This window comes from Salmo salar, chromosome 16 (genome assembly GCF_965601325.2).
Source record: "Salmo salar chromosome 16, fSalSal1, whole genome shotgun sequence".
NCBI lineage: Eukaryota > Metazoa > Chordata > Actinopteri > Salmoniformes > Salmonidae > Salmo > Salmo salar.
Genome location: NC_138306.1, coordinates 5,870,544 through 5,894,959, shown reverse-complemented (window position 1 = coordinate 5,894,959; position 24,416 = coordinate 5,870,544). Strand labels below are relative to the sequence as shown.

The 24,416-nt window shown below is 44.4% G+C and overlaps 1 protein-coding gene across 2 annotated transcripts; it reads left to right on the top strand.

Annotated features, from left to right (window-relative positions):
* Window positions 1–893: 893 nt before the first annotated feature.
* On the top strand, window positions 894–23,524 carry LOC106573080 (dynamin-1-like protein). Of its 2 annotated transcripts, XM_014147754.3 has the most exons (19): window positions 894–1,111; window positions 4,746–4,890; window positions 7,697–7,743; window positions 9,200–9,271; window positions 9,379–9,465; window positions 9,758–9,920; window positions 10,448–10,568; window positions 13,157–13,288; window positions 14,635–14,841; window positions 15,563–15,683; window positions 16,874–17,029; window positions 17,213–17,302; window positions 17,416–17,508; window positions 17,625–17,678; window positions 17,921–17,992; window positions 18,738–18,899; window positions 20,946–21,055; window positions 21,282–21,441; window positions 22,936–23,524. In XM_014147754.3, the coding sequence occupies exons 1-19, from the start codon at window positions 1,010–1,012 to the stop codon at window positions 22,990–22,992; spliced, it is 2,151 nt and encodes a 716-aa protein (XP_014003229.1). In that variant the 5' UTR covers window positions 894–1,009; the 3' UTR covers window positions 22,993–23,524. The 2 variants fall into 2 exon arrangements, with proteins under 2 accessions (XP_014003229.1, XP_014003230.1); XM_014147755.3 differs by lacking the exon at window positions 17,921–17,992.
* Window positions 23,525–24,416: the final 892 nt, after the last annotated feature.

Genomic DNA, 24,416 nt, shown 5'->3' with positions numbered 1-24,416 from the left:
GCTAGCAACTGGAACAAACTGCAACAAACACTCAAGGTGGACAGTTTTATCTCAATCTCTTAATTCAAAGACTCAATCATGGACACTCTTACTGACAGTTGTGGCTGATTTGTGCGATGTATTGTTGCCTCTACCTTCAGCCCCTTGTGCTGTAGTCTGTGCCCAATAATGTTTGTACCATGTTTTGTGCTGCTACCATGTTGTTGTTGTGTCACTACCATGCTATTGTAGTGACCCGCACAGACAGCTGTGTGTTATGTGTTAGACTATTAGTTGGTGGTGTTGTACTTACCAGTACCCGGTGTTCGCGGGGGCCGACATGCCAATCAACCTGCTATCTGCCAATCACGGGAATGTTCTGATGCCGGGCATCCTGGTGGTTGGCGGTGTGGCGTGGAGGGGGGTTGGGCAGTGGGGATGGAGCATTGGAGGTTAAGACCAGGTTTAGCCATTATTCTCCCTCTTACGTCTGGCCTTCACAAGAGAAGGTCACGGTTGGTTTGTAGGGTACCTTTCATTTATTTGGCGTGGGCTTCGGCCAAACAGTAGCCTGTGTTAAGTTGGGTTAATAAACCGTCAATTCGTTAACTCAATCCTCTGTCTGGACAATGTTCCTTTATGATCTAGGCAGGTCATTACTCTATGTTGTTGTCTTAGGTCTCTCTTTATGTAGTGTTGTATCTCTTGTCGTGATGTGTGTTCTGTCCTATTTTAATATATATATATATATTTTTTTTATCCCAGCCCCCGTCCTCGCAGGAGGCCTTTTTTCCCTTTGGTAGGCCGTCATTGTAAATAAGAATTTGTTCTTAACTGACCTGCCTAGTTAAATTAAAGTAAAATATATATATAAAAACTCCAAGTCCCATAATGCAACGCTGAATTATTTTGTGCGCAGTTTTCTGGGCCGGGTAAAAGGTGGCAGTGTGAGGGACGTTGGATGACTTTGTGCCTGTGTTTAGCAGGCTAGTTAGGTCGTTTATTTGACAGGTACTACATTTTCAGAGCCATGGAGGCCCTTATCCCTGTCATAAATAAATTACAAGATGTGTTTAATACAGTTGGCGCCGACATTATCCAGCTGCCGCAGATTGCTGTTGTTGGAACGCAGGTAAGAATCGCTGTCCAGCTAACTAGCATCCCCTCAGCTAGTTGCATTCCCTTAACGTTAGCTATAGTACTGTTGTCTGTATCGCGCAGTTCCACTTCGAGATATTTCATAGTACCTGAACATTTACGTGTACTGTGTTTTCGAGGAAAGGTTAGCTAACGTTACTATAGTTACCTTAGCTGTAGCAACTTAGTTAGTTAGCTAGCTAGCTAGATAGTTAGCTGGCTAGTGGCTATGAATCATGAGCTGCTAACTAGTTGGTTATAGCGAATTTGACAGGCAGTGGAACCTGGTTAACGTTAGCCCTGTGTAATGTTAAAACAGCTGTGCTCAGCAGAAGGCGCCATTGAAATGTAAATGTCATCACGTGTCTCTAAATGTACGTATTACACATTTACTGACTTGTTTACACTGGTATCCCCCTCTAGCCTTTGAAGACTTGTGGTTTTGATGAATGAAAACATCAATTAATTCTTCCAAGACATCGCTACCTTTTCTTATTGCTTGAATTATCATTCATTATATGTCAGTTGGCAACCAACTGGTGCATTACCACTACCAACTGGACAGGAGTGTGGACCTCAGTTTATCTTTCATTCACCCACGTGGGTATATGCAACTAAAAACCAATGAGGAGATTTGCAGCGCATCATGCCAATAAAACCAAGTTATATTTTACCAACTGGCTACACAGACTCACTAGCAGTGTGGGTGCTATGATTGAATGTACCATGCTGACCACACTGCCTGAGCAAGCGTTGCAAAATACATTTACACATGTTATTCAATCATTGCACAAACACTGTTCATGCGTATCAACAAGTGCCTGCAGTGCTAAAATAGGACTTGGTTCTATTTGTGACGCTTGATGCGCTGCAAGTCCCGCCTCTCCCATCTCATTGGTTTTTAGGAGCATATACCCACGTGGGTGATTCATCTTTCAATGTTTAATGCTTTTACAACCCGTCCCCCAATTAATATAGTTCGTTCAGAGTTCGTTTTTATATTTCAACCTGCGTGTCCTGATCACATGTGGGTGGACAAAATCAACATGCGCAGGAGGACGAGCGGTCTGCTCAGCATGTAAGGGACTTCAGCCAAGTGTACCCCGTTTCCAGTGTGCCCGCCAACAGAGTAAAGATTGCCTCAAGATCGTACCTTCTTGAGGGCAAAGTAACGAGGCTCCAAGGAGCGCATCGCAAGCTGCTCCAAGTAGTTGGACAGTTTTTACTTCCCAACATCAGCGGCTCACTTTGAGCAGGCCAAGGTCTGCCGCAAACCGAAGTAAATTAGAGGCAAATTATAGCCTCCTTAATTTGAGTTTTGGAAACAAGTGGTTTCATGAATGCATGGCGCAGGCCTCGTTTCACAGGAGCGTTGTAAAATAAGCTTTCTCTCAATGAACCAGCCTTAACAAATGTAGTTTATTTACAGATTGAATTATATTTCTTGGAACAATGTGGGTTTTTAATCAAATGTTTCTTTCTCTAGTCCCCATTCAGTTGACAGCCCTGTTGCGCTGGGGTCTGTTTTATAATTTCTTAATTTTGTGGCTGCCTAGAGTGTCCTCTTTCCACTGCTGGATTGCAGTGGGAGTGGGGCGGGCTGGCCCAGTCATGGATAGAAGGGAAATTCGTCAATTTCTTTGTTTTTGGGGGGGGCAGGGGGGCATTTTAGCTAACCCTTTTTCCAAACGTTAATTCTCCTGACCTGCTAAGAAAAGTCAAATCTAACGTTAATTTGACAAGCTGGATCCATTCTGGCCCTGGTGTTCGTAGACAGCCGTGTTTAGTTATTACACCTAATTTAAAATGTTCATGGCTGTGCTACATTTTAAATTCTAGAGGCCTAGATTGTATTTGAAAACGGCTGTTATTTATTAATAAAACATTTCATACAAATTTTCTATAGGACAGGTTGTTCGCAAATTATATTATACTAATATTATATTTTGAAGTTGTATTACTGTGTAGGGGTCTTGGTCTTCTAGGCTAAATGTCTTTTCTTAAATTATATATTAATTTATGATTTATACCAGGGATTAAAACACAATGTGCAATGTTTATTTAAATTTTTTTTTTATACCTGTCATGTTGGTATAAGAACATTGTTATACTTTATTTATTATTGCTACGTTACAGGCATATTTCTGTTCTGTTAAAATGAATTACAATAATCTAAATGTGAGTTTTGATTACCTTTGGTGGATGTCCTAACATGCTGACCAGACCGGACACGTCGCGTGCGCGAGCATCGCAAAATAAATGTAGAAATCCATGTTATTCGATTATTGCACCCATGCTGCTCGCACTCGTCAACGAGCGTCTGCGATGCCAAGGGCTAAAATAGAACTCCTTTCTATTTCTGACGCAGATCGCGCTGAAAGTCCTGCCTCTCCCATCTCCTCATTGGTTTATAGAAGCAGGTACCCACGTGCCATCTCCTCATTGGTTATACCCACGTGGGTGATGGAAAGACGAACTGTTTTGCCGGTCGTCGTGGTAATACTATGAAAGTTTAGATGCCGATCACCATATAAGTTCAAAGATGAAAAAGCCTGGAAGGAGGAGAGGACTAGAAATGATTCGGTTGGCCGTTTTATTTGTGGATTAATTGTCAGAGTAGAGGACCTTGTGCATTTCAGGTAAAATAACTCAATGTTTATATCCCAGGACAAATTAGCTAGCTAAATAGGACAAATTAGCTAGCAAGTGCAAGCTAACTAGCTAAATTGCCATACATGTTTAATGCTTTTTGACCTGTCCCCAAATTAATGTCATTGGTTCAGAGTTTGTTTTGATTTTTTAACCTGCGTGTCGTGATCGCGTTTGGTGTAGGGGGACAAAATAAATGTATACACGATAGCACACGATGCGTGTAATGGGTTCCGTGTAATGTGTTACACACCCAATGCAAGGGGATGTCTGGTCATTTTAAATGTTGCCCATCACGTTGTCTGGTGCCAAATTATCTTCACGGCACGCTTCCACCTGGTCTAAGGATAGAGATCCCAATGCCCCAGTGCAGTGAAGGTTCCCCCTACTGTCTAAAGTGCTTTGAGTTCCTCAGTTGGTAGAAAGCTCTATATAAATCCAATGAATTATTATCATCATATAGGCTACACCTGTACTCTTCTCTCCACACACAGCTCTTGTTGGCCTAGGTGTTACCTAATAGGTTTACAGTAGCATGGCATCCTCTCTGACACCTTCACTGGTCTGTCACCTTCTTTGTCACTGTCTCAGCCCTTTGGCAACCGTCTGAACTGAAGGTGCCATGGCGACAAGAAGGCAACCCCTTGGATGCTCCAAGTGTATGTCTGCTCTTGTCTCGTTATTCATTAGTGCTTTTCAAAAGGACAGATGCACACAGAGGGGATCTTTTGAAAAATCCTTGACCCTGTCAGTTCTATAATTGCCACACATGAATCGAGCCCAAGCTAAATTAGGTCAACTGCATCCAGGTGCAGCTGAGGTGACATCAGGTAGGTTCAAATGTTGTGGAAAGATTTGACTTGTGATGAGTAATGGCTGTCGTAGCCTCAGTTGGACTTTAATTTTGTAGGCGATGTTTACTACTTGCTCACTTCTACTTTCACTCTGTAGGTGAGCATGTTATGTGTTTCTGTCTCCAGAGCAGTGGGAAGAGTTCGGTGCTAGAGGCTCTGGTGGGCAGAGACCTTCTGCCCCGTGGTACTGGTGTTGTCACCCGTCGGCCCCTCATCCTCCAGCTGGTCCACGTGGACCCAGAGGACCGCAGGAAGACCAGCGAGGAGAATGGTACTGTGAACACAACACTATCACTGCTTTAGGGTTGTAAAATTCTGTGAATTTCCCCAAAGTTCCCAGGTTTTCAGAAACCCTGGTTGGAGGAGCCCTCCTCTGCTTAAGCTATTCCCTTCTAATTCTGCAAGGGAATCCTCCAACCAAGGTTTTTGAAAAAGATTCCTCTGTACCTCTGCTGAGCGCAAACTTGAACGTTGGGAAAATTCTGTGCAACTTCCAGCGTGCGTTTACTGTGAACACTGAAGCTGTACCCACTTTAAGTTAGTTTTAACAGTGTCCATGTAGGCTACTGTAGCTGTTTGATCATAATGTAGGCAATTGAGAAAATCCATCCCATAACATTTTAACATAGAAGTAGAACAGCTATCAATCAGCCTACAGTAGCAACCAATGTCTGGTGTTCATTGTAGGTCTAGATTCCATGAAACTTTTGAAAAACACATGCAGGGCTTAACATTAACCTGTTTATCCACGTAACTGAAAATGTTTTTGTGGTGTTTGATGCAAGAAACCACTTTACAAAATAAAATGCATTATTATTCCCATACCATTATTACAGAGAATCAGACACATTTTTCTACCCTCTGCCTATTGGCTACGTAGCTTATTCAAGTCTGTCTCAAAATACAACACTGCCCATTTAAGACAAAAAAAAGCTCTTTACCAGACTCGCTTTTCAAAGATGTCCAGAAATGTACACTTTGTGCTCTTGTAGGAAGCAATCACGCCCCCATTGCTGACTACAAATGATCTCTAACTGGGCTAATAATTCATTGAATTGCAAAGGATACGAACAAAATGTGCACACATGGCTACATGCAGCTCTTGCTTTGATCTCAAAACAAGCACATCAGCTCACGACCACTCATGCTGTAAACACAGTCCTGTTCAAAGTAAATGGCACAGATCCAGATATGGCAATGGTCAATTTGCATATAGACCTACTGCAGCTGTGCTTGGTTATGCCGCACCGGTCTGTGTAGAGTACGGGCTGAGTCGTGCGTGTCGATACAATAGAATCCTACTCCGATGCGTTCTGCCTACAACAAAATCTCTTGCATAGTTAGTTTTGCATAGTTAGTTTTGCATACTAAGTCGTGTATAGTTAATTTTGTTTGGGTATGTTGCATTGAAAGTGGCTATTGCATTGATTCGCCACAGTAAAAGGAAACGTTGATAGTGTTAACAGGGAAAACTCTAGAAGTTGAGTGAAGTTCAACCTTGTGTTTCTCTGTGGGCTGACATTTCTTCTCCATGTCAGTCCCAGGGAGCTGTGCTGCACGGTGTCTCTGCAGGGCACATGTTGTTGTTGACCCCCCCCCCTTCCCCGTCCTGTCCCTCATGTCTACAGTCATTAGATGACTGTTTAAATTCCTCTAGTTCAGACTGTCCTTTTGTGACTGTCTGTTGTTTTCTTTTTGTCACTGTGTGTTGATAACTCGGCATATATTCAAGTCTGTAGCACTCCGTCTGAGTACTAGCTAATATCCAGCTAGTGTCCATAAAAGCTAGCTAATATACTGCAGTAAATATGGCAAGGTATTGACAAAAAAATAGTATTTCCCTCAGATTCTACTCACGTTATATTTAGAGGCTCCTGAATATTATTACTGAGCCATTAAGTCACAACAGCGTGCAATGTCATGCTACTCAATCCTCAATGTCATCCCAAGACATTTGAACACAAAACCAAGCCTGTGCCCTGCTGTTGGGAATAGTCACACACCGGATGGATCATGTCAAAAAGTACTGCATTGCTGCAGATGGCCATGGTGCAGGAGCTGCAGCTAGGCTAACGGCTAACCATTTTCACCTGTCATCTGATCTCTCCTGAACCACAGACCCCAATGCCTGGAAAAACGGGCGCTATTACAAAGGTCTCCTTTTCATTGTTTCTCCTTGCCTTTTGTTAGTGTTCGATCATCAGCTTCTTACTCTAGGCCTATCCCTTTCATTTTGCCCCCCTTCCATCCTGCCTATTGTTTTTGTAGCCTTGATTTAAGCTGCCAGACTTTGGCTTAGCTTGATTCAGCGAATCAAGCCCAACAAGGTCAGTCTCGTGTTTCAGACAAAACACTTGATTGTCTGTATAAGGACATCCTGTATAAAATAAAAACTATTCCGGAGTGCATGACCGGTGTCAACTTTGTCAGAAATCATGGTAAGTATGGCCTTTTTAAGGGCAAATTTAAATGTTCTGTTCCAATTCATGTTCATTTAAAATGTCCTCAAACAGCTGATTTTGCTTTCTTAGTTTGGTAGGTAATTCTTTGTTTAAATAATCCAACTAATACATTGATTTATTAGTTGAAAGAATAACTTTGTTGTTTATCAAAAGTGTTTGGTAGCTAGGTAGTAGCGTATGCTGTGCTCCCCATAGCGCACCAACCATGCTTTGGCTTGTCTCACAGGCATTTTTTTTCTGACAAACAACATTTCTCACTGTATTGTTTGTTCAAGCCTCTGGGTTATTGGCCTGCAGGATGTATTCCCATCCCAGCTGAACAACTCAACCCAACCCAATGACAGTATCAGCCGGTCCCAATTCACTCCCCTGGCCCTAACCTTTCTTTACAGCTCTGTAAGATGTGCTTGATCTGGTGGATGCTCCACCACTGCACTTTGTATGTCTATCCAGACCCTTCAGATATGCAAACATGGGTTAGGGCCAAGGGAAAGGGAGTGAATTGGGACCTGCTCTATAATCACAACACTGGTCATTAAAGTACTACTCCAAATGACATCTGCCAGACAGGCTGGGGAATGGGAATGACACTGTCTTGTGTTTATGTTCCCGTAGGTGTCGATGGAGAGGAATGGGGCAAGTTTCTACACACCAAAAGCAAGGTATATCTCCATAACCATTCCTCAGAGCTAGTTTCTGTGTTGGTTCAAAGCCTGCAGGTTGCTGACAAAGCGAAGCACCTCCTCCAACTATCTGTTCATCTCAGTGGAGTTCCCTGCCCTTTCACTGCTACAAATAGACATGCAGCTGAAATACTTGATTGACCTGATATAGGCATGCGTGCAAAGCATTGTATTGGTTTACTGACTGAAGATCACTGGAAATGCTATATGAGTTTTGTAGCTTTGTCTGGAGAGTTTGTTTGACAGGAATCCTATTTTAATCACCTCAGGCGCACACCCTTTCACAGTCGCAGGCAAAGAAGACACAGGAGGATGTACAGTAGTACTGTCTTCTAGAGGGAATGGCCCAGAGAATAAAGTAGAGATGAGGGAATAGGGCGTGATATACAGTCAAGATGAGGGAATAGGGCGTGATATACAGTCAAGATGAGGGAATAGGGCGTGATATATAGTCAAGATGAGGGAATAGGGCGTGATATACAGTCAAGATGAGGGAATAGGGCGTGATATACAGTCAAGATGAGGGAATGGGGCAGAACGCGCGGTCGAGCTGAGGGAATGGGGCAGAACGCGCGGTCGAGCTGAGGGAATGGGGCAGAACGCGCGGTCGAGCTGAGGGAATAGGGCAGAACGCGCGGTCGAGCTGAGGGAATAGGGCAGAACGCGCGGTCGAGCTGAGGGAATAGGGCAGAACGCGCGGTCGAGCTGAGGGAATGGGGCAGAACGCGCGGTCGAGCTGAGGGAATGGGGCAGAACGCGCGGTCGAGCTGAGGGAATAGGGCAGAACGCGCGGTCGTGCTGAGGGAATAGGGCAGAACGCGCGGTCGTGCTGAGGGAATAGGGCAGAACGCGCGGTCGTGCTGAGGGAATGGGGCAGAACGCGCGGTCGTGCTGAGGGAATGGGGCAGAACGCGCGGTCGTGCTGAGGGAATAGGGCAGAACGCGCGGTCGTGCTGAGGGAATGGGGCAGAACGCGCGGTCGTGCTGAGGGAATAGGGCAGAACGCGCGGTCGTGCTGAGGGAATAGGGCAGAACGCGCGGTCGTGCTGAGGGAATAGGGCAGAACGCGCGGTCGTGCTGAGGGAATAGGGCAGAACGCGCGGTCGTGCTGAGGGAATGGGGCAGAACGCGCGGTCGAGATGTGTGCAAACACAGTCATTTGCTCTGGTGCTTTAGGTCCTTCATGCGTGAACAGAGAAACCCTTGTGATGTGCTATACTGTAAACGGCATTGATGCAGTGGGTGATGGAGGATGCTTTTTTCTTTATGTTTACATTTGTAAGATTTGATTATATTTAGATTTCTGTAGTGATCTTTTGCTGTTGGGTCCAGATCATAGTAAATCACATTTACATTTGTCATATGCAGCTATATAAACCATAATTTAATAATTTCTTACGCTGCGCAGTACCCATAAACATGTATTTGTTTTTAGATCTACACAGACTTCGATGAAATCAGGCTCGAGATCGAAGCTGAAACAGAAAGAGTTTCTGGCAATAACAAGGTATGTCAACAATAAAAAATGAGTTGATGCAAAGGTAGTCCTAAGCAATGTCAAACAGATGTTATCATTGCCAACTGCTGAATTGACATTTCTTTGTTTTCTTCCAGGGAATCACTGATGAGCCCATTCACCTGAAGATCTTCTCCCCTCACGTAGTCAACCTCACACTAGTGGATCTGCCAGGTATCACAAAGGTACACACAAAGCAAGGTGTTTTTATTTCAAATATAAAAGCAAATTGAGTTGCTCAAGTGTGATCGAGTTGGTTTGAACCCGCCACAATACTTATTTAGCTGTCTGCGCTAACACCTTGGCATTAGCTCTGGGAGCTAACGCAAGTCTTAGGTGATCTCAGTGCCTGGGATCCTATCTTTCATGCACTGAACCACCTCTCTTTCCAAGTTTATTGAGGGAGATAGAACTCCAACTATGGTTTGAACTAATGATATGGGCAGGAATGAATTGTGTATGGCATGTTCTACCCAGGTCCCAGTGGGAGACCAGCCCAAAGACATAGAGGTGCAGATCAAAGACTTGATCGTGAAGCACATCTCTAACCCCAACTCTATCATCCTGGCTGTGACTGCGGCCAACACAGACATGGCCACCTCAGAGGCCCTCAAAGTTGCCCGCGAGGTCGACCCCGACGGTAAACACCTCAATCGCTTCTTCACTCAGTCTCTTTCTCTTTTTTTGTTTGTCTATGCCTCTTCTTTTTGTGTGTCTGTCTCTCTCTCTGCCGGTCTCTGCATCTCTCTCCTCTCTCCACCACTCTTGCTCTCTCTGTTAACCTTAGTCTGTCACCTACTGGTTCCTCTAATCCTTATCAGACACGCCATGTCGTACACCGCCTTACAAAAACTCTTGATTACCTGGATGTAGGCCCAGGAGTTTTTCCTGACTATCTCACTTGACCAGGAAAACTCTAGCCTCTAGTTATAGGCTAAACTCCTGGCCCTATTTGGAGGTAACTGCGGAAAGGTTTAGTTATCATGGCTGTGGATCTGGTCCCGTATTCATAAAGCATCTCAGAGTAAGGTAGACGACCTAGGATCTGCCTTTCAGATCATAATGAATAAGATTTTATGGACGGGGGGGGGGACCTGATCCTAGATTAACACTCCTACTCTGATATGCTTTTTGACTGTGGGTTCTGGGGTTTGTGTCACTGTGTAGGCAGGAGGACGTTAGCAGTGGTGACCAAACTGGACCTGATGGATGCTGGGACAGATGCCATGGACGTTCTGATGGGCCGGGTCATCCCTGTTAAACTTGGCCTCATTGGCGTGGTCAACAGGTCTGCACCATGACACAATAATATTCAGTCTCTAACATGTTGAATATAGCAAGGGTCCAGTATGTAAAAGGGTGTTAGAAGCCAACAGTCACTTAGGATCAAAATGGGAAAAGGGCCAGCATTCCTTAAGTTTTGTTAGGAGTTTCTTTTACCGTACTATGTACATTTACTTTTGAGTCACTTAGCAGACTCTTATCCAGAGCGACTTAGTGCATTCATCTTAAGATGGCTATGTGGGACAACCACATAATTATCTGTCATAGTAAGTACATTTTTCCTCAAAGTTCTGGATAAGTTGCAGGGGTTTGATGGCACTAGCGGAGAGCCGAGCCAACAGTGAGTTGCAGTAGTCCAGATGGGAGATGGCAAGTGCCTGGATTAGGACCTGCGCCACGTCCTGTGTGAGGTAGGGTAGTAGTCTACGGATGTTGTAGAGGATAAACATGCAGGAGAGAGTCACTGCTTTGATGTTGGCAGAGAACGACATGGTGTTGTCCGTGCTCACGGCAAAGTTATTTGCAATCGCCGTGATGGAAAAGACTTGGAGCGGCCAGGTCTTCCACGAGAGGAAAAGTAGCTCCATCTTGTCGAGGTTGAGCTAGACACGCATCTCTGCCAGGCACGCAGAGATGCGTGTCGCCACCTGGGTGTCAGAAGGGGGGGGGGGAGAAGTTGTTGAGTGTCATCTGCATAGCAGTGATGGGAGAGACCATGTGAGGATATGACGGAGTAGAGTGTCTATATGGAGAACCGAGCCTTGGGGGAGACCAGTAGTGGGAGCATGTGGTGCAGACAAAGATCCTATCCACGTCATCTGGTAGGAGCGGCTTGCCAGGTAGGATGCAATCCAAGAGTGTGCAGTGCCTGAGACACCCAGCCCTGAGAGGGTGGAGAGGAGGATCTGATGGTTCACTGTGTCGAAGGCAGTGAATAGATTTTAGGAGGATGAGAACAAAGGAGCGAAAGTCAGCTTTGGCAGTGCAGAGAGTCTCCATGACACGGAGAAGAACAGTCTCGGTTGAGGGACCCGTCTTGAAGCCTGAGTGGTTAGGGTCAAGAAGCTCGTTCTGCGAGGGAGTTGGAGAGATGGCATGCTTAAGCTTTTTTGGAAAGAAAATAAGGGATACCGGTCTGTATTTATAAAAAAAAAAAATGTTGGTTTCTTGAGGAAGGGAGCAACTCTGGCCATTTTGAAGTCCGAGGAGGATGAGTTGCCAGTGAAAACCGGTGGTCAGGGATGAGGAATGGGAAAGATGGTCTGGAGAAGGGAGGCAGGGATGGCGTTGAGCGGGCAGCTTGCCGAGTGGCTGGTCATCACTAGTCACAGAGTGAGAGTGACACACACACAGAGAGTGAGAGTGACACACACACACACACAGAGAGTGAGAGTGACACACACACAGAGAGTGAGAGTGACACACACACAGAGAATGACAACACACAGAGAGTGACACACACACACACACACACACACACGCACGCACAGACACACACAGAGCCAGACAGACACAGAGACACACAGAGCCAGACACACACAGACACAGAGAGACACAGAGACACACACACACACACACAGAGAGAGAGAGACACACACACACACACACACACACAGCGAGCGAGACACACACACAGAGAGAGAGACACACACACACAGAGAGAGAGACACACACACAGAGAGAGACGCACGCACACACACACACACACAGAGAGAGAGAGACACACACACACACACACAGAGAGAGAGACACACACACACAGAGAGAGAGACACACACACAGAGAGAGAGACACACAGAGAGAGAGAGAGAGACACACACAGAGAGAGAGAGAGACCACACACAGAGACAGAGAGAGACACACACACAGAGAGGAGAGAGACACACACACAGAGAGAGACACACACACAGAGAGAGACACACACACACACAGAGAGAGACACACACACACACAGAGAGAGAGAGAGAGAGAGAGAGAGAGAGAGAGAGAGAGAGAGAGAGAGAGAGAGAGAGAGAGAGAGAGAGAGAGAGAGAGGAGAGAGAGAGAGAGAGAGAGAGAGAGAGAGAGAGAGAGAGAGAGAGAGAGAGAGAGAGAGAGAGAGAGAGAGAGAGAGAGAGAGAGAGAGAGAGAGAGAGAGAGAGAGAGAGAGAGAGAGAGAGAGAGAGAGAGAGAGAGAGAGAGAGACACGCACACACACAGAGAGAGAGACACACACACACACAGAGAGACACACACACGCACACACACACAGAGAGAGAGACACACACACACAGAGAGAGAGGCACACACACAGAGAGAGACACACACACACACACACACACAGAGTGAGACACACACACACACACAGAGAGAGAAACACACACACAGAGAGAGACACACACACACACACAGACAGAGAGAGAGAGACACACACACACACACACACAGAGTGAGACACACACACACACACACAGAGAGAGAGACGCACACACACACAGAGAGTGAGACACAGAGAGAGACAGAGAGAGACCGACCAGTGGACTCAATAGGCTGACTGATTGAGGAGCTGGTAGTAAAATAACTCGCAGTCCTATCCTTCATGACTTTCTTCAGGAGTCAGCTCGACATCAACAATAAGAAGACAGTGGCCGACGCCATCCGTGATGAATATGCCTTCCTACAGAAGAAGTATCCCTCCCTCGCCAACAGAAACGGAACCAAATACCTGGCTAGAACATTGAACAGGTATGAGCAATGTTCCCTCCCTGAAAAATTGGGCACTTAGCAAATTTCAGGTCTGCTTAGCACAAACTGGAATTTTGTGAATATTCTGTGTGACTTCCAGTGATCGTTTACTGTCAACTCTGAGTCTGTACCTGCATTAAGTTAGTTTTAAGTGGCCAAGTAGGCTACTGTAGCTATTTGATCATAATGTAGGCCTATCAAAGTGACCTACCATCACAAACAATGGAGAAAATGCATCCCATAACATTTTAACATAGAAATAGCTGTTCTATCAATCAGCCTACAGTAGCAGCCAATGTGTGGGGTTCAATGTCAGCCTACATTCCATGAAACCTTTCAAAAACACATGCAGGGCTTGACATTAATCTGTTTCTCCACTTGTCCTTCAGACAAGGAGGTGACTGAACATGTTTTTTGACGCAAGAAACCACTTAACAAAATAAAATGCATTATTATTCCCATACCATTATTACAGAGAATCAGACAAATTATGCTACTTAGCTTATTCAAGCCTGTCTCAAAATACAATGCTCCTTTAAGACAATAAAGGCCTTTACCTGACTCGCTTTTCAAAGATGTCCAGAAATGTACATGTTTTGTGCTCTTGTAGGAAGCAATCACGCCCATATTGCTGACTACAAATGTTCTATAACTGGGCTAATAACTCACCAACTAGCAAAGGAAATTAACAAAATGTGCACACGTGGCTACATGCAGCTCTCACTTTGATCTCAAAACAAGCACATCTGCTCACGACCGCTCATCCTGTAAACACAGTCCAGTTCAAAGTAAATGGCACAGATCCAGATATGGCAATGGTCTATTTGCATATAGACCTACTGCAGCTCTGATTGGTTATGCCGCACCGGTCTGTGTAGAGTACGAGTCGTGCTGCAATTGAATCCTACTTCGAAGTGTTCTGCCTACAGCAAAATCTTCTGCATAGTTGGTTTTGTTTCGGTATGTTGCATTGAAAGTGGCTAATTTTGCATTGATTTGATCACAATTGCCACAGTACAGGGAAATGTTGATGGTGTTAACTAACAGGGGAAAACTTTCTAGAGTTAAGTTCAATCTCGTGCTTTTCTCCGTGGGCTGATTTAAAAAAATAATAATAATAATAAAAAATCTCTGTGCGGCAGTCTTGGGGCTACAATAACTGAAAGGAACATTGGGAATGAGAAAGAAATAATATATTAGGCATACAAGGCCTCAACAGAAGAGTACTTTTGAGGTTTGAAAACATCTGGCCAACTATGATTTTAGAGTGTAATGTCACTAGAAACTAACAACTATCATGTTGTCTGTTGCCTTTTCTACTTTCTCATTCTTCTCCTTGTTGCCAGATTGTTGATGCACCACATCAGAGACTGTCTCCCGGAGCTAAAGACTCGTATCAACGTGCTGGCGGCCCAGTACCAGTCCCTGCTGAGCAGCTATGGTGAACCTGTAGAGGACCAGAGCTCCACACTGCTCCAGCTCATCACCAAGTTTGCTGCAGAGTACTGCCACACCATCGAGGGCACCGCCAAGTACATAGAGACAACCGAGCTGTGAGTAACTTATTTTTTCTCTTGAAGGTCCAATGCAGCTGTTTTTCTCTATCAAATCATTTCTGGGTAACAATTATGTACCTTTCAGTTATTGTTTTCAATTAAAATGGTCAAAAATAAACAAAAATAGCTTCGTAGCAGAGGGCAATTTCTCAAGCAAGAATTTTGCTAGGACTGTCTGGGAGTGGTCTGAGTAGGAAGGGGAAAATTGGCTGATATTGGCAGAGGGGTATGGAATTCTGTCTTATTGGTCTATTAACTAATTTACCACCTGGCGATGTCACCATGGAAGACCTGAACTGCATCCCACCGAACAAGCTGACATTTCAGACGGTCTTGTCAAACAGCTCTTACACTAAAAGTCGTAATTTCATATATATATATATATATATATATATATATATATATATATATATATATATATATATATATATATATATATATATATATATATATATATATATATATATATATATATATATACAAACATTTTTTTCTTCATTTATTTGAAGATATGGAGAACCTTTTTCAAACATCCTTGTACCTCTAGTTACCAGAAGGGGGCATACAAGTATAGCATCACAAGTCAACCAATTTGAAGCTTTTGCAGTCCAATGTAGTGGGTCGATTACATGGGCTAAATTAACTAGGCTAATACATTGATCACAAATGTTCAACATTTTGTTGCATGTATATGTAACAGTGGACCATTCTCTTTCAGGTGTGGTGGAGCGCGAATCTGTTATATTTTCCATGAGACCTTTGGTCGGACGCTGGAGTCTGTGGACCCACTAGGAGGTCTGACCACCATAGACGTGCTAACAGCTATTAGGAATGCTACGGTGAGTGTGCAATGCTATATACTGTATTGTGCGCTACTAAACTGAACAAAAATATAAACGCAACATGTAAAGTGTTGGTCCCATGTTTCATGAGCCGAAATAAAACATCCCAGAAATGTTCTATCCACACAAATCCCTGTTAGTGAGCGTTTCTCCTCTGCCAAAATAATCCATCCAACTGACAGGTGTGGCGTATCAAGAAGCTGATTAAACAGCATGATCATTACACAGGTGCACCTTGTGCTGGGGACAATAAAAAGCCACTCTAAAATGTGCAGTTTTGTCACACAACACAATGCCACAGATGCCTTACGTTTTGAGGGAGTAGGTAATTGGCATGCTGACTGCTAGAATGTCCACCAGAGCTGTTGCCAGATAATTTCATGTTAATTTCTCGACCATAAGCCGCCTCCAACGTAATTTTAGAGAATTGGCCTCACAACCACAGACCACGTGTAACCACGCTTGTCCAGGACTGCCACATCTGGCTTCTTCACCTGCGGGATTGTCTGAGACCAGACACCCGGACAGCTGATGAAACCGAGGAGTTTTTCTGTCTGTAATAAATCCCTTTTGTGGGGGAAAAACAAATTCTTATCGCCTGTGCCTGGTTCCCCAGTGGGTGGGTCTGGCCCACCCATGGCTGCGCCCCTGCCCAGTCGTGAATCCATAGATTAGAGCCTAACACGTATTTATTTCCTTTTTATGAACTGTAACTCAGTAAAATCATTGAAATTGTTACTTGTTGTGTTTTATATTTTTGTTCAGTATGTTGATCTATACAGACTCTCATATTTAGCTGTATGGGATGGCAGGTAGCTTAGTGGTTAGGGCGTATGGCCAGTAACCGAAAGGTTGCTAGATCGAATCCCCGAGCTGACAAGGTAAAAATCTGTCGTTCTGCCCCTGAACGAGGCAGTTAACATACTGTTCCTAGGCTGTCATTGTAAGTAAGAATTTGTTCTTAACTCACTTGCCTAGTTAAATAAATAAAAATGTTCGTTTGCAGAGTAGAATGATGGAATGTTGAGTGTTTTGATAATCAGTTTAATAGGTGTTTTCGTTTCTTTGAGATTGGATAAGGATAACTTTATCGGCTCTGTGATTTATTGTGCGTTGAGATCAGTTGCGTGTTGTTAGCCAGAGAGGCTGTTGGGTAATGTAGTCTCTGTCTGTGTGTGTGTGTGTAGGGCCCGCGGCCTGCCCTGTTTGTGCCTGAGGTGTCGTTTGAGCTGCTTGTGAAGAGACAGGTAAAGAGACTGGAGGATCCCAGTCTGCGCTGTGTAGAGCTTGTCCACGAGGAGATGCAGAGGATCATCCAGCACTGCTCCAACTACAGCACACAGGTAGACTAGAGAGACACACACACACACACACACACACACACACACACACACACACACACACACAGCAACTGCAGCACCCAGGTAGCCTGTTCATACACACATTCACATCAACAACACTTGCTTTGACTCTTGACATCTGGCCAAAGTCACTGATGAGTGTTGTATCTCTCTCTCTCTCTCCAGGAGCTGTTGAGGTTTCCAAAGCTCCACGATGCCATAGTAGAAGTGGTCACGTCCCTCCTCAGGAAACGGTTACCGGTCACCAATGAGATGGTGAGCCATTTTTCGGTTACACTGCATTTCAAATGGATTATTCTTGAATGTTATCTGCTCCACTTGTAGTGTGTTTGCTTATATTTAGTGTACTAATTCCAACTCCTCCTCAGGTTCACAACCTGGTGGCCATAGAGTTGGCCTATATTAACACCAAGCACCCTGACTTTGCTGATGCCTGTGGCCTCATGAACAACAACATCGAGGTAAGAAACATTCACAGCTTTAGAAATGGCTTTATTCTGTGTTTTCTACCTTTTTTTATAAAGTACAAGAAGTGTTGTAGTTGTGTTGTTAATTAGTAGTAATTGTTGTCTCCTAGGAACAGAGACGCAACAGAATGAGAGAGCTTCCGTCCTCAGTTCCCAGGGAAAAGGTAACAGAACACACTCAAGACTCTCCCTCTTTCATTGTGCTTTTGATTTGTTAAATTGTTTCTTTACTGCGCCAAGTGAAGATTTCTACATTTTACAGCAGAGATATAAGCCATATGCTGTTTTTTTTTTCCCACACCAGACTATCGCAGCTCATTCAGTAAAGGTTTTTCTTCCGTTGCTGGCTTTTTAGGTCCTATTTCTCTGTCCGCTCTTCCTCCTCTCTCTCTCTCCCTCTCTCTAGTCCTTTAAGGGCCCAGGTGGTCAGTCTCTCTCCCCCACTGAGCTTCCTCCGCCCGAGGGAGAGGGACCCAAGGTGTGTCACTGTGTGCCACTCACCCACCCAATGCCTGCATGGCCCTGCCTGCATCCTACCTCAACCAAGATTGGGGCCAATTCCATTTCATTTCAGGAAGTTAACTGAAAATCCGGTTTTCATTAGTTCCTTAAAATGTCAGTTAATTTCCTGAATTGACTGACTTGCAATGGACTTTCCACTGACCCACCCTCATACTCCCCTCTGCAACCCTGTAGACGATCCTACTTTGTGTAGGGCACAATTCTGAATTCCCCTTATCTGTTCCCCTTCAATGTCCCACAGATATGTTTTAATAAATTGATGAGCCCCCACCCTAACTAACTCCACCCCTTGAACTTTGATTCTGTCATTACATACCCCATCTTACACCTCTTTCCGGCATGTGTGCTTCTATACGGAGGAAGGGTCCTGGAGTGATCTCTTTGTACAATATGGCCGTGCCACTGTCAGAATGCCGTTTTTAATCCAAAAAGTCAGTGTATGTATCTACAAACATGACTGTGTAGTCTGTAGATGTTACATCATACAAGCCTAGGTGATGTAATAGCCCTGACAGAAGCATCTTTGGGAATAAATTCTAACGAGCATAATGATTGTTGCTGTCTTGGAACAGTTCTCTCTTGTAAAATAGATTTTTAATCTCAAGGAGACAACTGTGTAAGTAAAGGATGAATCAATAACAGTGAATAAACCACTTGACAAGATCTCTAACCAGTCTGTCTGTCTATAACCTTGTCTCTAGGCTGCAGGTGGGGGTCCCCAGGGGGACCAGGATGGAGGGACAGGGAACTGGAGGGGCATGCTGAAGAAGGGAGATGAGGGGATGGGTGGAGATAGATCCATGCTCCAGACCTCCAACCCTGCCAGCCCTCAGAGGGGCCACGCTGTCAACCTGCTGGATGTGGTGGGTAATCTCTTCTAGTTGGATACTCAGATAGTCCCAATTCTATCACTATACCTTTTGATGTTTGCAGAACTGTGATCTTGGTTAACCCAAAACTAAAGTCTCACGTAATTAGTCAGCTGCTCGATTAACCTCTATGGGCTAGGTGGGACGCTAGCGTGCCACCCGTGGTGCACTCCATCAACAGCAGGTGCATTTCAAGAGCGGCAAATTTGAATCCAAATAAATGTCAAAATTCAAATTTTTCAAACATACAACTATTTTACACCCTTTGAAAGATAAACATCTCCTTAATCTAACCACGTTTTACGATTTCAAAAAGGTTTTACGGCGAAAGCATAAATTTAGAGTATGTTAGGACAGTACATTTACAAGAGTTGTGTGTAATGTTTTGTCAAGTCAAAGACAGGGTCACCAAAACCATAAAACCAGCTAAAATGATGCACTAACCTTTTACAATCTCCATCAGATGACACTCCTAGGACATTATGTTAGACAATGCATGCATTTTTAGTTCTATCAAGTTCATATTTATATCCAAAAACAGCGTTTTACTATGGCATTGATGTTGAGGAAATCGTTTCCCTCCAATAACCGGCAGTCAAGTCAGCGTCACAAATTAAATAATTAAAATTTGAAAACATTGGTAAAATATTATATTGTCATTTAAAGAATTATAGATTTACATCTCTTGAACGCAATCAACTTGCCAGATTTAAAAATAACCTTACTGGGAAATCACACTTTGCAATAATCTGAGCACTGCGCCCAGAAAAATACGCGTTGCGATACAGACTAGACGTCATGTTGGGGAGATCTAAAATCGAAAATACTATGTAAATAATCCATTACCTTTGATTCTCTTCATCAGATGTCACTTCCAGGTATCACAGGTCCATAACGAATGTAGTTTTGTTCAAAAAAGCTCATTTATGTCCAAAAATCTCCGTCTTGTTAGCACATGATCTAAGCCAGCCGGACTTCTCGTCATGAACGAGGGGAAAAAATATATTTCCGTTCGTTCAAACATGTCAAACGTTGTATAGCATAAATCATTAGGGCCTTTTTTAACCAGAACATGAATAATATTCAAGGTGGACGAATGCATACTCTTTTATAACGTATTGGAACGAGGGTACCCAACATGAACTCGCGCGCCAGGTGTCTAATGGGACATCATCGTTCCATGGCTCTTGTTCGGTCAGATCTCCCTCCAGAAGACTCAAAACACTTTGTAAAGGCTGGTGACATCTAGTGGAAGCAATAGGAAGTGCCAAAATATTCCTCAGCCCCTGTGTTTTTCAATGGGATAGGTTTAAAGGTAATACAACACATCAGGTATCCACTTCCTGTCAGAAAATGTCTCAGGGTTTTGCCTGCCAAATGAGTTCTGTTATACTCACAGACACCATTCAAACAGTTTTAGAAACTTTAGAGTGTTTTCTATCCATATATAATAAGTATATGCATATTCTAGTTACTGGGTAGGATTAGTAACCAGATTAAATCGGGTACATTTTTTTTATCCAGACGTGCAAATGCTGCCCCCTAGCCCTAACAGGTTAAGTTCTGGGTCCAACACGTGATAAGAGATGGTAGACGAGGCGAGGCGCTCCACCCTCTCTGCAAGTTATGGGCCGAATGTCTCCTCCCCGTCCGAAAATCAAAAGATGACAACCTGCGAAATCTTAACTTCTACAAATAACCAGTGACAAAAAACACTGAAACTACTGCTGCTCATTACCCCATTCCTCCCTGACAGATTCTAGAGTACCGGTTATGTTGATGTAGATCTGTCCACAAGAGATGAGCAGAACTTTGAAGTGTAAGCCATTAATATGGTGGAAACTTCTCACTACTCTGCTTATGCCTATCCAGCGCCTTCAGATCTGCAGACATTGAAGGGTTAGGGCCAAGGAAGGGTACGAATGGAATGGGACTAGCTACTGCTCGAAGTCCAAACACGTTTCATAGCACCACAATGTTAATGACCTCTGAGAAGTAGCACGTCAGTGATTGGCCTGTTTGACTCTGTATATCCCCCAGCCTGTTCCCGTTTCCAGGAAGCTGTCTTCTCGAGAGCAGAGGGACTGTGAGGTCATCGAGAGACTCATCAAGTCCTACTTCCTCATCGTCAGGAAAAACATCCAGGACAGGTATGGTGCTGCTCTGCTTTACTTGCTGTTAGACTCCCTCTCCTGCAGTTTCTGTTCGATGTTGAAATAGTTTTTCATTCTCTTTTCTACTTGGCGCCATCTCGATTGCTTAAAGATCTGTTGTTTCCTGTACTTAAGAGTCAAATTGTTTTCCCCCTCAATCTCACACTTTTTCTCTCATCCACCCTTTCTATACTTCTCTCTCCCTTTGCGCTCCTCCCTGCAGCGTGCCCAAGGCGGTGATGCACTTCTTAGTGAACCATGTGAAAGACAGCCTGCAGAGTGAGCTGGTGGGTCAGCTGTATAAGGCAGGTCTGTTAGATGACCTGCTCACTGAGTCTGAAGACATGGCCCAGAGACGCAATGAGGCTGCAGACATGCTCAAGGTAGTGTGTGTGTGCGCATACTATTTGTATCTAAACTCAACAAAAAAAGAAACGTCCCTTTTTCAGGACCCTGTCTTTCAAAGATAATTCGTAAAAATCCAAGTAACTTCACAGATCTTCATTGTAAAGGGTTTAAACACTGTTTCCCATGCTTGTTCAATGAACTGTAAACAATTAATGAACATGTACCTGTGGAACGGTCGTTCAGATACTAACAGCTTACAGATGGTAGGCAATTAAGGTCACAGTTATGAAAACTTAGCACACTAAAGAGGCCTTTCTACTGACGCCAAAAGAAAGATGCCCAGGGTCCCTGCTCATCTGTGTGAACGTGCCTTAGGCATGCTGCAAGGAGGTATGAGGACTGCAGATGTGGCCAGGGCAATAAATTGCAATGTACGTACTATGAGACACCTAAGACAGCGCTACAGGGAGACAGAACAGACAGCTGATCGTCCTCTCAGTGGCAGACCACGTGTAACAACACCTGTACAGGAGCGGTACATCCGAACATCACACCAGCGGGACAGGTACAGGATGGCAACAACTGCCCGAGTTACACCAGGAATGCACAATCCCTCCATCAGTGCTCAGACTGTTCACAATAGGCTGAGAGAGGCTGGACTGAGGGCTTGTAGGCCTGTTGTAAGGCAGGACCTCACCAGACATCACCGGCAACAACGTCGCCTATGGGCACAAACCCCATGTCGCTGGACCAGACAGGACTGGCAAAAAGTGGTCTTCACTGACGAGTCACGGTTTTGTCTCACCAGGGGTGATGGTCGGATTCGCGTTTATCGTTGAAGGAATGAGCGTCACACCGAGGCCTGTACTCTGGAGCGGGATCGATTTGGAGGTGGACGGTCCGTCATGGTCTGGGGCGGTGTGTCACAGCAGGCAATCTCAACGCTGTACGTTACAGGGAAGACATCCTCCTCCCTCATGTGGTACCCTTCCTGCAGGCTCATCCTGACATGACCCTCCAGCATGACAATGCCACCAGCCACACTGCTCGTTCTGTGCGTGGTTTCCTGCAAGAGCCCGGATCTCAATCCCATTGAGCACGTCTGGGACCTGTTGGATCAGAGGGTGAGGGCTAGGGCCATTCCCCCCAGAAATGTCCGGGAACTTGCAGGTGCCTTGGTGGAAGAGTGGGGTAACATCTCACAGCAAGAACTGACAAATCTGGTGCAGTCCATGAGCAGGAGATGCACTGCAGTACTTAATGCAGCTGGTGGCCACACCAGATACTGACTGTTACTTTTGATTTTGACCCCCCCCCCCCCTTTGTTCAGGGACGCATTATTCAATTTCTGTTAGTCACGTCTGTGGAACTTGTTCAGCTTATGTCTCAGTTGTTGAATCTTATGTTCATACAAATATTTACACATGTTAAGTTTGCTGTAAATAAACACAGTTTACAGTGAGAGGACGTTTCTTTTCTTGCTGAGTTTATATGAAAGTTTTGACCCCGTCTCCATCCTATGTCCACAGGCCTTGCAGAAAGCCAGTCAGGTGATTGCTGAGATCAGAGAAACACACCTGTGGTGATGGCCTCTACCTCCATACGCTCTCCCTCCCACATGGACACTATGCCCTATGCTCTTCCCCTAAGCCCTGTTCTCTCAAACCTACCTGGACTGCAGAGATGGCCAACTTGGAAAATGCACTGGTGTCAATTTGTTTAAAGCGTCTCAATTCTCCATCCTTCTCCTGAAGTGTGCACTTGCACACTCCCTGTCTTGGATTTAAAGCGTTCGATTAGTGTAAGCATTGGCAGGAGGGATCTTCCTCCATTGTTAATTCCATGACAGGGAGTGTAGAAGTGCACACTTCTGGAGATGAGTGGAGAATCGGGAGGTATGTTTTGAATATAGTTTTATGATGTATTATGTAGTCTTGAGCTACACGAAGGGCAGTACATATCTTTGCCTGTACCACAAACACACACACAGGAGCGCTCCTGTCCAAATTATCTTTCATATGTGAGTACAGTAAATACCATGTAAGGTGTGAGGCATACCTAATGAAGAATGTTTGTCCCTAAATGTAGAGTTAAAATAAAGCTAGATGGCAAACCTTATAGATGTTTACTGTAGTCTCTGACTGGATGCTGTGTTTTGATTATGGTTGCCTATCTACATGTAGTGTCGCTGTCTATGCTGCTGTTGACCATGTCATTACATGGTAACTATCTCTCATTTGCGTTGATTTTCCCAGAGAGAGAAATACCACTCTTTCACATATAATTGTTTTTGAGTCATTTTTTTGTGTGTGATTTGATTTGTTTTTCACCTAACATGTAAATGTATCATACACCTAACCATGCTACACCCAGTCTCATATGTTTAGTTTACTCCTGACCATGCCTAAACACAGTGTTTACAACTATATATATATTGGTGTATCTCACTGGCGAATGAAAATTTGGATAGTAGTATGTGAATTTAGGAAACACCCACAATGTCAATATGCACTGAGTGCACAAAACAGGGACACCGTCCTAATATGGAGTTACTCCCCTCTTGCCCTCAGAACAGCCTCAATTTGTCAGGGCATGGACTCTACAAGGTGTCGAAAGCGTTCCTTCCACAGGTATGCCGGCCCATGTTGACTCCAACGCTTCCCACAGTTGGCTGGATGTCCTTAGGGTGGTGGACCATGGCTGATACACACGGGGAAACTTAAGCGCGAAAAACCCAGCAACGTTGCAGTTCTTAACACTCAAACCGGTGTACGCCTGGCACCTACCATACTCGGTTCAAAGGCACTTAAATATTTTGTCTTGCCCATTCACCCTCTGAATGAAACACAATCTGTCTCAAGGCTTAAAAATCCTTTAACACAAGTTTATAAAAAATTAAAAAGTGTATCCCTTAAATTACTACTAGTTTGTTGTCGCAATCAATTGTCCCATTAACAATAACACATTAGCAATATATTTCATACGTCACCATATCAGTTCGCTCTCGCTC

Bases quoted from the DNA above. Each gene is read 5' to 3' on its own strand.
- LOC106573080 (XM_014147754.3), top strand. From the start codon at position 1,010: ATGGAGGCCCTTATCCCTGTCATAAATAAATTACAAGATGTGTTTAAT. The intron at 10,569-13,156 runs GTCTGCACCATG...GACTTTCTTCAG, and splicing joins CTCATTGGCGTGGTCAACAG to GAGTCAGCTCGACATCAACA. The intron at 14,842-15,562 runs GTGAGTAACTTA...ATTCTCTTTCAG, and splicing joins TACATAGAGACAACCGAGCT to GTGTGGTGGAGCGCGAATCT.